This window comes from Polypterus senegalus, chromosome 1, assembly GCF_016835505.1.
Source record: "Polypterus senegalus isolate Bchr_013 chromosome 1, ASM1683550v1, whole genome shotgun sequence".
In the NCBI taxonomy this organism is placed as follows: Eukaryota; Metazoa; Chordata; class Cladistia; order Polypteriformes; family Polypteridae; genus Polypterus; species Polypterus senegalus.
In genome coordinates, this window is record NC_053154.1 from 1,356,525 (window position 1) to 1,369,593 (window position 13,069).

Here is a 13,069-nt window from a genome sequence, read left to right on the forward strand (position 1 = left end):
ACAGACACATGTTTCTTTTAGGAAAACGGTCACTCTGACCAATCTGTAATTTGGTTGTCAACCTGATATTATTGCTTTTCCAAATGTTTTTCTTACTGGACACCACATTTCTTCCAAGTGCCAGCCTTCTCTTAATCTCAGGGGTGCCACTTGGAAAATCCTCCATAAACCAAATATGCTGTTCCAGTGGATACAACAAGGCATTTTTGTGGCAGGTGAACAAAGAAAACAAAGTCAACCCTTCATGGGGACTTCCTGCTGACCTCACCTGACTAGTCTGCTGCCATTTAAACCAGAATGGGGCTTCTTTATTACACTTTATTGCACTTCAAGGAGCCTTGGCCCTCTGACAACTGACTGTAAAGCCTTTCCATAAAGACTTTTTGGAAGTGCCCTCAAATTCAGCACACAAATGAACTCCTCAGCTCTGAAGGCCAGTCTCTATCAACGCGGGCTGTTCACTAAAGTCAAGCCTTCTCTTTCTGTAGCTGATTTTGAAACACACATTCATGCCCTTTTCTCTTCATGACTTGGCCATTGCACCTTATTGTACACTGAAGTCTACCAATCATCTCATCGTCTACAGATCAGCCAGAATGCTGCAGATCACATCACAAACAGAATCACATCACAACTGTCTTAGTGAATACATCTCTTCACTGGCGTCCAGTTCACTATTGGATTGATCTTAAAATCTATTGTTTGTTTTTAAGTCGCTGAATGGTTTAGCCCCCTGTTGTCTTACTGATCTCTTATACTCTTCCTCTTCCTCATGATCACTTCTGTCCAGAAGTTGCTGCTTGTGCCGAGGTCTACATTTCAGTTCAGAGGTGACTGAGACTTTGTGGCTGCTGCCTCTAAGCTTTGGAGCACTTAACTCTTTTATATTAGGTGTGCACTTTTAAATCTGTCTGAAAAGCCATCTTGGCTTTTTAAATTAGCATGAGAGTACTTGTTGTTTGTTTTATCTTCTTTATTTCACTTTACATATTTATTGGTCTATTTATTGAAACTGTACGTCACTTTGGTCAACTGCTCTCATTTAAAATGTGCTCTATAAACGTGACTCAGCCGTCTTGACTAACAGTCCTGTAAAGGTCACCATTACCCACGCAGCAATGCCAACCAGCCTTGAGATAGCAGTCCACCTTACATAAGTGAAAATGGCTGGAGTACTGCAGCCCTTGACCTTTTCTCAAACTTGCTGATCCCTTTTTCCTTCTTTTATTTGGTTATTTTCTTTTCAGACTTGAAAAAGCTTGTATTTCCATTCGTATTGAGCTATTGCATGTTTTATAATCTTCTGTCATACAGCTACAATGAACATATCGTCGTTCAGAAGGTTTTGTGGTCGTCCCGAGGACTGTAACAAAACTTCATCATACATCAGTGCAAATGAAAACCAGACGCTCATTGCTGAATGCTGCAGCTCTGATTTTTGCAACACACAAACAGGTTAGTGACAACATGCCCACAAGTCAAATGTGCTGTATGGTTTAGTAATCTTCTTTATTTCTCAAGATGTTTGCTGTGGTCAATGATAATCTTAGTGTTTGATTTCATTTTTGGATGTTTTATTGATTTATTTTTTGTTTTTTATTGAAATTATTAAAAGCAAGTAACATTCAATACAATAAAGTCAAACCCGACAAAACTAAATTCAATTCAACACAACCTAAAAGAAAAAGAGGAAGGCAAACAGCCAGCGTAAATCTTTAAGAGTAGAAAAGACAGAAGAGAAACCTTTTCCCCAATATGAAAATGTTATTGATGAGATCCTGTCAGGTTTTAAGTGTTTTTCATTTAAAGAAGTTTTTACAGATCCTCTAAGTGAGAATCTGCGTTTTTTCATTTCAAATAGTACATGACATCAGTTACTCACTGACTTAACAGAGGTGGGCTGGGATTATTCCAGTTGAGCGAGACAAATCTACATGCTAATAGTGAAGTTAAAGCATTTACAGTTCGTTTGTCCTTCTCCACATAGCTAGGATGTTGGAGAGAATCTTAACATCATTATTCAGAAGTGAGACTGGTCTTTATGATGCACAGATCTGTATGTGGGGCAAAGTGATTTGAGCTCAATCATCAGAGGGGCATGGTTGAAGATAACAATAGCATTGTACTTGCAAGAATATGCTCTTAAGTATGGATTTAGAAATCTCCATGAGTCTGATAAGTTATGATCAATTTATAAGTGTGTAATTATTTCTGCAGTGTTAGATGTTATCTCCCCTGTAGCTGAAGAACTATCTAGGTCTGGATTTAAAACACAGTTAAAGTCTTTGGCCATTATAATTTTATGAGTGTTCACATTGGGAATGGATGCCTATCATCCACATTGTGTGCGTAGATATCACTTTACAATTAAATAAATTACTCATCACCAATGCATATCTCCCTTAAGGCTCAGATAATACATCTGATACAACAAATGAAATTGTTCTATGAATTAAGATACCCACGTCTTTAGTTTTCTTTGTATAGCTGGAGTGTAATATTTGGGCAGTCCAATCTCTTTGCATCTGAAACTAATCCTTGCTGATTAAGTGAGTCTCCTGTAAAAATGCTATCTTGGCATTTAGACCTGTTAGATGAGAGAATATGTTCTTACTTATTAATTCGTGATTGAGACCTTTGACAGTCCAGCTCACTATTTGGTCAAAGAGACATTACTTCTGAACTTTTGATGTCATTTTATAATCTTAAATTAAGGTAGTACATTATTACATATGATAGCTTTAACATTAATTTCCAATTTTGCCAGGAGTTATGGCCAGGAAGCCTATTGTTGTGTTGGCATTTACAATTGTGGGGGTAAAAAGGATAGATCAGAAATTGCTTGCTGTCTTTCTTTCCTCCCCATTTTGCTTCCCCAAGTAATGATAGACCACACTTCATGAAATCCCAGGTCTCTGACATGCCTAGAGACAGAACACATCATGAACTAAACACGCCGCCCAGCACTAGTGTAGAAAGATGAGAGTAGAAATATCTAGTCCAAATACTATAAACCTAGAATATAATCTTAAACAGTCCCAAAAGAATAAAGACAAGGAATGATGTTAAGCATACACATACAGTTAGGTCCATAAATATTTGGACAGAGACAACTTTTTTCTCAATTTGTTCTGTACTTTACCACAATGAATTTTAAATGAAACAACTCCGATGCAGTTGAAGTGCAGACTTTCAGCTTTAATTCAGTGGGTTGAACAAAAAGATTGTATAAAAATGTAAGGGAACTAAAATATTTTTTAACACAATCCCTTTATTTCAGGGGCTCAACAGTAATTGGACAATTGACTCAAAGGCTATTTCATGGCAGGTGTGTTCAAGTCTTATCTATGTCTTATCAATTCAGCAGATAAAAGGCCTGGAGTTGATTTGAGGTGCGGTGCTTGCATGTGGAAGAGTTTGCTGTGAACATACAACATGCGGTCAAAGGAGCTCTCCATGCAGGTGAAAGAAGCCATCCTTAAGCTGAGAAAAAAGAAAAAACCCATCCGAGAAATTACTACAATATTACGAGTGGCAAAATCTACAGTTTGGTACATCCTGAGAAAGAAAGCAAGCACTGGTGAACTCAGCAACAGCAAAAAGACCTGGACGTCCATGGAAGACAACAGTGGTGGATGATCACAGAATCATTTCCATGGTGAAGAGAAACCCCAAGTGAAGAACACTCTCCAGGGCTTGGTAGGCGTATCGATATCCAAGTCTACCATAAAGAGAAGACTGCATGAAAGGAAATACAGAGGGTGCACTGCAAGGTGCAAGCCACTCATAAGCTTCAAGAATAGAAAGGCTAGATTGGACTTTGCTAAAGAACATCTAAAAAAGCCAGCACAGTTCTGGAAAAATATTCTTTGGAGAGATGAAACCAAGATCAACCTCTACCAGAATGATGAAGGCAAGAAAAAAGTATGGAGAAGGCATGGAACAGCTCATTATCCGAAGCATAGCACATCATCTGTAAAACACAGTGGAGGCAGACTGTGTGATGGCTTGGGCGTGCATGGCTGCCAGTGGCACTGGGACACTAGTGTTTATTGATGATGTGACACAGGACAGAAGCAGCCGAATGAATTCTGAGGTGTTCAGAGACAGACTGTCTGCTCAAATCCAGCTAAATGACGTCAAATTGATTGGGCGGCGGGCGTTTCATGATACAGATGGACAATGACCCAAAACATACAGCCAAAGCAACCCAGGAGTTTATTAAAGCAAAGAAGTGGAAAATTCTTGAATGGCCAAGTCAGTCACCTGATCTTAACCCAACTGAGCAGGCATTTCACTTGTTGAAGACTAAACTTCAGACAGAAAGGCCCACAAACACACAGCAACTGAAAGTAAAGACGCTGCAGTAAAGGCCTGGCAGAGCATTAAAAAGGAGGAAACCCAACATCTGGTGATGTCCAGGAGTTCAAGACTTCAGGCTGGCATTGGTTTTCAACCAAGTATTGGAAATTAACATTTTATTTCCAGTTATTTAATTTGTCCAATTACTTTTGAGCCCCTGAAATGAAGGGATTGTGTTCAAAAAATGCTTTAGTTGCCTCACATTTTTATGCAATCATTTTGTTCACCTCACTGAATTAAAGCTGAAAGTCTGCACTTCAACTGCATCTGAGTTGTTTCATTTCAAATTCATTGTGGTAATGTACAGAACCAAAATGAGAAACAAGTTGTCTCTGTCCAAATATTTATGGACCTAACTGTATGTAAAATGTAGCTGATAAGATCTTCTTTGTCTTTGCCAGGACACAATGTGACTCTTGATCGTATTTCAAAAAGTGTTGGGATCTTTTTTCTTAGCTTTTTTTTTTCCTTCATACAGAGAACTAAAAATATGGAACTTGCCTTTGATATCCACTCTCAAATCAGCAGGATACAAGAGGCTGTATCTGATGTCGGCTTTACGTAAGCGCTGTTTAATGCTGTAAAATGTGACACGTTTAGCACCTGTTGAAGTGAGAAATCAGGGACAATACAAATGAAGTTATTTTCAAATATAATTTCTTGTTTTAAATTTACTTTAGATTGTAAATTGTCGTAACGTACAATAAGGTTTCTAGGCTTTGAGGCATTTGATCACCAAGCTTCTGATATCTTGGTGTCTGATTTAAAGTCAAAGTGAAATTTATTGTCATCTCAACCATATACAAGTATACAGATAGACAAAATTGCCAAGCTCAGGGTCCACAGTGTAACAATATGAAGTTCAAATAAAAAACTAAAATTAGAATTAAAATTAAAATGTAAAATTAAGATTTAAAATTAAAATTGAAACACAACCAAGACAAGACAAAGAAGTAGCAGCAATATTGACGTGTAGTAGGCAATATGAACATTGATGCAATGTATGGTATTTGCAATCTAGATACATAAATATAGTCAATAAATATGTAATATAATAAATAAATAATAGATCTAGATAATACAGAAATGATCAGTGTATGATAAGAGTTGTTTAAGACATGTGTAAACAATGACAGGTCAGAATGTTTCACAGCAGAAGGATATCAAGAGTGTCAAATCCATAAAGGTCAGTAGGAGATTTTCAGTTCTTCTCTACCTGCACACTCATCTTCACAGGTCAGTGGCTCCCATGTATAAAAGTTCTGTTTTTAGAGGCGGTGGAGGCCGTGTGGAAGATCCCAGGGGGCAGCCTGGTGTTAAGGAGTCCTCACCAATTATCAGATGTTTTAAATAGCACCATGTTTAAGTGGATGTTAGAAGTTGTTTTGTTAAGAAGAATGTAATTTATTCAATTATGAAGCTCAACTCTGATGACTGTCTTACAGGGCATGCATATGCAGTACCCAGAAGGATTTTGCTTTTAATTCATCATAAAAATAATGACAGATAGACATATTGTGATGAATCATTGAGAACTCTCTGGCATTTTTTCACTGACAGTTGACACCTCTGCCGGTCCAAACGGACTTGTTTGCTGTTCTGGAGAAGACGGAAGTTGCCAGTCTGTTGTGCAGTGCATTGGTTTTCAAGACAAGTGTTTCACTTCAGGTGAGCCCACAGGAATTGTTTAGAATTTATTGCAGGCGTCCACTCATTGTGGTCTTCTTGAAGGTGAATCTGTGCTCTTCGTACAGACCTTTTGTGTTATAGTCGACTGAGTTAACTTTGCTTTAATGCATTTGTGTATCTTACTGGCTAAGAGGCTCCTGGTTCATCTCCAGGCTCTCCATGTGTGGATGTGAAGTGGAAAAGTGAAGAAGCAGGAATGATTTCACAGTGGTGACAGAAACAAACTGCATTATCTATTTCTACAATTTAAGAGGGTGCTTTACATAAGAAAAGCAGAAATGTTAGCTTTGAATACACAGTGGGAGGTCTGAAACTTGAAAATACCCCAAATGAGGAGGGCCAGGGAGTCTTAGTGGACTCGTGACAATGAACATCCAGACAGTGGACAGAGGCAATCAAGATGGCTTTTAGGATGTTAGATGTGCAGTACAAGTCGAAAGCTGAATAACACGCTGGTGAGGCCTCATCTTCAGTCTCCTTATTACAAAAAAGACATAGCAGCACTAGAGAAAGCCTTGAGGAGAGTGACTAGGCTGACTCAGGACTGAGAGGTCTGAGCTAAGAGTTAGAGTTAAGTTAGAGTTGAGTCTTTTCAGTTTAATCAGAAGGAGGTTAAGATTAATAAGACCTGAATGAAGTGTTTAAAATGATGAAGAGAATTCATCAAAGGCCCAAGACGGCGACTTTAAAATGAGTTCATCAAGGACACAGGGACACAGTTGGAAACTTGCTAAGGGTAAATTTCACACAAACATGAGGACATTCTTCTTCACACAGAGAGCCACAGCCACTTGGAGTAAGTGAGCAAGTAGTGTGGTAGACAGTAGGACCTTAGGGACTTTCAAAACTCAACTTGATGTTATTTCGGATAATCAAGGATTAATAGGATGGATGAGCTTGTTGGGCTGAATGGCTGCTCTTGTCACAATTATTCTAATGTTCAAATATTGTTATGAGTCTCAGCAAATTTGAAATTTGTATTAGAATGAACTGCTTTAAATTAAATTAGTATGTACTCAAAATCTTTATCTGCTACTATATATAAATATTTATCATTTGTAAATCTTTACGGATCATTCACCCCTGCTTGAAAGGGAGACACCTTTACAGTCTACATCTGTCAAACAATGTTACTGGCCTAGCTCACAAAGTCTGCTGTTGACTGACAGCCTCCCCATTTATACCAGTGAGGGGTGTAATGGTGCCTGTTCGCTCATTCATCCCCATCTTCCTGATGTGACTATGACTTACTTTGGATCAATCTTAACTTCATGAAGACATACTGTTCAAAGTCAAGACTCAAGTGTACCCAGACAAGACGGGTCTCCTTTCTGCTTAACCAACTTTCTTAATATTAACTTTGTTTTCACATGGCAGTCATCCCAGAACAAAACGAAAACTTCAAAATAACTGCACCATAATGAATCTTAAAGATTAAAAGAAAGGTACAAAGTTATTCATCTGGCATGTGGACGTGACATTCCAGCTCTGAGGCGTCTGACATCCTGATGACATTCAGCTGTGCTGCTGCTTTTGTCCATTCATCAATAAAGTCATGGGAGCCTTTGTATTTTATTAAAATTCACCATCTCATCGTCCAGACACACATCCTCCCTGTTGCTCTTAGCTCTGAGCTCATTGACACATAGCAAGCCGTGTCCATGTATTTGATGTTACTGCTGGAAACGTTTCCAGATGCCACCATCTTGTGCACTGCTTATGTTCTTAGGAGGCGTTTTGATGCTTTTGTGCTTCCTTAGGCTAGTGGCTAGCAAGAAGATATTAGTTTCTGTGGGCACGTCTATAATATCTAGAGGAAATATACACAGCCATGGCTGTTTTGATCCTAGTAAGGACCTCTTTGATTTCCATAGCTGCCATTATGAATCCTGTCTACCATCTTCATTAACCTCAATTATGCCTTTCTCCGCATCCTGGTCATGTAAATCTGGGCAGGATGACCAAACGGCTCTCCTTGTCAAACCTTAGAGGACTGGTGTCAGGCTACAGGTTAAAATCCAGGAGAGTGTCACCAATGGAGGCTGGAGGCTGTGGGCACAAACTCTGCCAGGATGGAGACTGGCAAGACAACTTTCCTTTAGTGGCCATTCCAAAACCCAGCATGTGATAGATGTTTCAGAATGGCAGCATTTAAACAGACAGAATCGAATAGTGCTGTTCTGCAGAAGAGGAGGATGAGGCTAAGGAGGAAAAAAGCCAAGAAAAAGAGAACAGAGACATCTCCTCCACTTCTGCTCTGTCACAAGACTCTGCTGTCAGGCTGGTGATCACTGCTCTTACGTCCCACTAGGTGCCTGGTCTTTATTTCAGGACTTTACGTAAAAGTCACATTATTCAGTGATGCTGAATTCAGTTTATGGACTTCTTGTCAGCTCTTCAGTGAGGTTTACAGATTTTACTTTTTTTTTTTAACTATATTTGATCCAACACTGTTATCACCTCTTCAGGTTCTACCCGTGGATGCATTTCAAACAGCAGTTGTTCCAGTCCTTCGATGAGATGCTGCCCAGGAAGTTTCTGCAATGATCCAAGTGAGTATTGATGATGAGGGAGGTGGAAGAGCACCTCAAGCTCACACTCAGTCACTCCTTCATGTAATGACACACACTGGTGAGGCTTCATCTGGAGTACTGGGTGCAGTTTTGGTCTCCATGTTCCATAAAAGTCAGAGCAGTGCTAGAGAAGAGCAACTGGTGATGATTCAAGATCACAGAGAGTGACTGAGGAGGAAAGGCTGAAGGAGCTGATGAACGTGATTGACGTGTTTTATATTATGAAGGCAGTTAGGACGGTGGATGTCAGCTGGTACTTTAAATGAATTGTTCAGCACAGGGACACAGATGTAAACTGACTACGGGTAAATTTCCCACAAATGTTAGAAGGTTTTAAAGGCACATGGCACATGGAGGAAGTGACCAAGTAGTGAAGCGGACTTTATGGACCTTCGAAATCAACTCCATTATTTTGGAGATATTGAGGAAATATGATGGTCAAGGTTACTGGGTTGGATGGTCAGATGTCATCAAAATTGTCCTGATGTTTTAATAAAAGTGTCTACAGTTGAATTTCACAGAAATGAGTTGAGCAGATCGGCTTTAATGAACATTAGAATGAGAATCTCATAGCAGGTGAAGGGCTGCTTGTTCATCACAAGTGTCCAATCAGAAAGTGTATCAGCAGTGCTAAGGAGGCTGTGTTTGCGTTGAAAACAAGGCAGCTTCAAAGTAAATGTAAAATTTATAAACTTGTTGAATATGCCCTGAAGAAACAAGAGCATCTTCATCATCAGTCTTTGTAATGATTGGGGAAAGATGGGGGGGAAGAAGCATTAGAGCTGAAAATCTAACAGCAGGTGTAGATAGATAGATAGATAGATAGATAGATAGATAGATAGATAGATAGATAGATAGATAGATAGATAGATAGATAGATAGATAGATAGATACTTTATTAATCCCAAGGGAAATTCACATAATCCAGCAGCAGTATACTGATACAAAGAAACAATATTAAATTAAATAGTAATAAAAATGAAAAGAATTAAAATAAAATTAATGTTAGCATTTACTCCCGGTGGAATTGAAGAGTCGCATAGTGTGGGGGAGGAACGATCTCCTCAGTCTGTCAGTGGAGCAGGACAGTGACAAAAGTCTGTCACTGAAGCTACTCCTCTCTGGAGATGACACTGTTAAGTGGATGCAGTGGATTCTTCATGATTGACAGGAGTTTGCTTAGTGCCCGTCGCTCTGCCACAGATGTTAAACTGTCCAACTTTAATCCTACAATAGAGCCTGCCTTCTTAACAAGTTTGTCCAGGCGTGAGGCGTCTTTCATCTTTATGCTGCCACCCCAGCACACCACCGCGTAGAAGAGGGCACTCGCCACAACCGTCTGGTAGAACATCTGCAGCATCTTACTGCAGATGTTGAAGGATGCCAACCTTCTCAGAAAGTATAGTCTGCTCTGACCTTTCTTACATAGAGCATCAGTATTGGCAGTCCAGTCCAATTTGTCATCCAGCTGCACTCCCAGATATTTATAGGTCTGCACCCTCTGCACACAGTCACCTCTGATGATCACAGGGTCCATGAGGGGCCTGGGCCTCCTAAAATCCACCACCAGCTCCTTGGTCTTGCTGGTGTTAAGGTGTAAGTGGTTTGAGTCGCACCATTTAACAAAGTCTTTGATTAACTTTCTGTACTCCTCCTCCTGCCCACTCCTGATGCAGCCCACAATAGCAGTGTCATCAGCGAACTTTTGCACGTGGCAGGACTCCGAGTCATATTGGAAGTCTGATGTATATAGATTGAACAGGACCGGAGAAAGTACAGTCCCCTGCGGCGCCCCTGTATTGCTGCACACAATGTCAGACCTGCAGTTCCCAAGACGCACATATTGAGGTCTGTCTGTAAGATAGTCCACAATCCATGCCACAGGTGTGAATCTACTCCCATCTCAGTCAGCTTATCCCTAAGGAGCAGAGGTTGGATGGTGTTGAAGACGCTAGAGAAGTCCAAAAACATAATTCTTACAGCACCACTGCCTCTGTCCAGGTGGGAGAGGGATCGATGAAGCATATAGATGATGGCATCCTCCGCTCCCACCTTCTCCTGGTATGCGAACTGCAGAGGGTCGAGGGCGACGGACCTGTGGCCTCAGGTGGTGAAGCAGCAGCCGCTCCATGGTCTTCATCAGATGTGACGTCAGAGCAACAGGCGGAAGTCATTCAGCTCACTAGGACGTGATACCTTTGGGACAGGAGTGATACAAGATGTTTTCCAAAGCCTTGGGACTCTCCCTGTTCCAGGCTCAGGTTGAAGATGCGCTGTAGAGGACTCCCCAGTTCCAACGCACAGGCCTTCAGCAATCGTGGCGATACACCATCTGGACCCGCTGCTTTGCTGGCACAAAGTCTTTTCAGCTCTCTGCTCACCTGGGCTGCTGTAATTGTGGGTGGGGATGTCTCACCTATGCTGGTATCAGCAGAAGGATGGTTGGAGGATGCAGTACTCGAGGTGAGAGTGGGTTACTGTGATCAAACCTATTAAAGAAGTTGTTCATTTGGTTTGCTCTCTCCACGTCTGTCTCGATGGCGGCACCCCGCTTCGAGCTGCAGCCAGTGATAATCTTCATCCCATCCCACACTTCCTTCATGCTGTTGTTCTGCAACTTCTGCTCCAGCTTTCTCCTGTACTGCTCTTTCGCGCCTGAGCTGGACTCGAGTTCCTTCTGCACGCTTGAGCTCATGCTGATCACCACCTTTAAAAGCCCTTTTCTTCTGGTTCAAAAGGCCCTTGATGTCACTTGTAATCCATGGCTTGTTGTTAGCATAGCAGCGTACTGTTCTTACTGGAACTACAATGTCCATACAGAAGTTGATGTAATCAGTTGTGCATTCAACAGCCTCTTCAATGTTCTCACTATGTGACCCAGCAATATATCCCAGTCTGTAGTTCCAAAGCAGTCTCTCAGAGCCTGCTCTGCCTCAGGGACCACTTCCTGAATGAGCGTGTGGTTGTAGGTAGCCCTCACTCTTGGTTTGTATTGAGGCTGAAGCAGAACCAGGTTATGATCTGCTTTCCCAAGCGCAGGCAGTGGGGTGGCGCTGTATGCGTCTTTAACATTTGCATATAGTAGGTCAATAGTCCTGTTTCCCCGAGTGTTACAATCCACATACTGGGAGAAGGCAGGTAATGTTTTGTCCAGCGTTACATGGTTAAAGTCTCCAGCGATTAGCACAAGTGCCTCAGGGTGCTGCGTTTGTAACTTAGCAACTGCGGAATGGATGATGTCACTCGCCATCTCCGCGTTTGCTTGAGGGGGGATGTAAACAATAACAGCAATCACGTGTCCAAACTCTCTGGGCAAGTAATAGGGGCGCAGACTTACGGCCAACAGTTCGATGTCCCTGCAGCAAGTGGAGATTTTAACGTTTACATGTCCTGAGTTGCACCACTTTGTATTGACATAGAGAGCGAGTCCTCCTCCTTTTTTCTTTCCACAGGTACTTGCGTCTCTGTCCGCTCTAACTGTGCTAAACCCGGGTAGCTCCACGTTAGCATCTGGGATGATAGACGTTAGCCACGTTTCACTAAAACACAGCAAGCTGCATTCTCTGTAGGTTCTGACATTTTTCACCAGCACAGCCAGTTCGTCGATCTTATTTGGTAGCGAGTTTACATTTCCCAGGATCACAGAAGGCACCGACGGTTTATAACACCATTTTCTCTCAAGTTGTCTCAATTTAATCTTATTTTTATCTTTGCCGCTCGGCTGCCCGATATCGTCTTCTTACCTCGTCAGGTAAATAAGGAACCACACCGGCATAAGCATTTCTTCTCAGTGCTTTAAGCTGACTACTTGAATAGGCGATTCTCGGAGTGTAACAATCCATGTCAAATAGTAAAATAGTAAAAATGTGTAAAAAGTGTCCAGGGAGCAATTCCACATAAAAGAAAGTGGTAGAAGTGATCAATGAAATAGAGAAAAAAAAGTAAAAAGATAAAGTCATATACGGAGCTGCTGGAAAGGCTGCCACTCGGATGCGGCGCTGGAAATGACTTTTGATATAGATAGATGGTGTATAGAGAGGACAACAGGAATGGAGGAGCAGTTACACAGAAGGAGCTCTCAGTGATCACTAAGACTAAGAGAAAACAGAAACGCTTACTCAAGAGCCCACCAAGAACGTGGTGCTTGTCCATCCACAAATGTTTAACGGCTACCTGATGGACGTCACCACAAACGGGATGAGCTGGAAAGCACTGGAAGATGGCCTATGATGTTGAAGGGCAGATCGTGTTGGTCCAAGCCACTGGCATAAAGCGACAATTGTGCAAGCCAGGGGATGGAGGGGCTTAAGCAGAGAACACAAGACGTTAGGGGCCAAGGCTCCTTTAGACAGCTGAGGATCATTTGTGGGGTTCCATAAAGATTAGTGGCAACAACAACAACATTTATTTCTATAGCACATTTTCATACACACAGTAGCTCAAAG

General features: G+C 41.3%; 1 protein-coding gene across 1 annotated transcript in view; it reads left to right on the plus strand.

The window, feature by feature from the left end:
• LOC120517407 overlaps positions 1-13,069 on the plus strand; it is a 58,566-nt gene that overhangs the window by 17,596 nt on the left and 27,901 nt on the right. The window contains exons 14-15 of the mRNA XM_039739725.1: positions 5,923-6,030; positions 8,520-8,603. Of these exons, the coding sequence (XP_039595659.1) occupies positions 5,923-6,030; positions 8,520-8,603 (192 nt within the window). The remainder of the gene's footprint in view (positions 1-5,922; positions 6,031-8,519; positions 8,604-13,069) is intronic.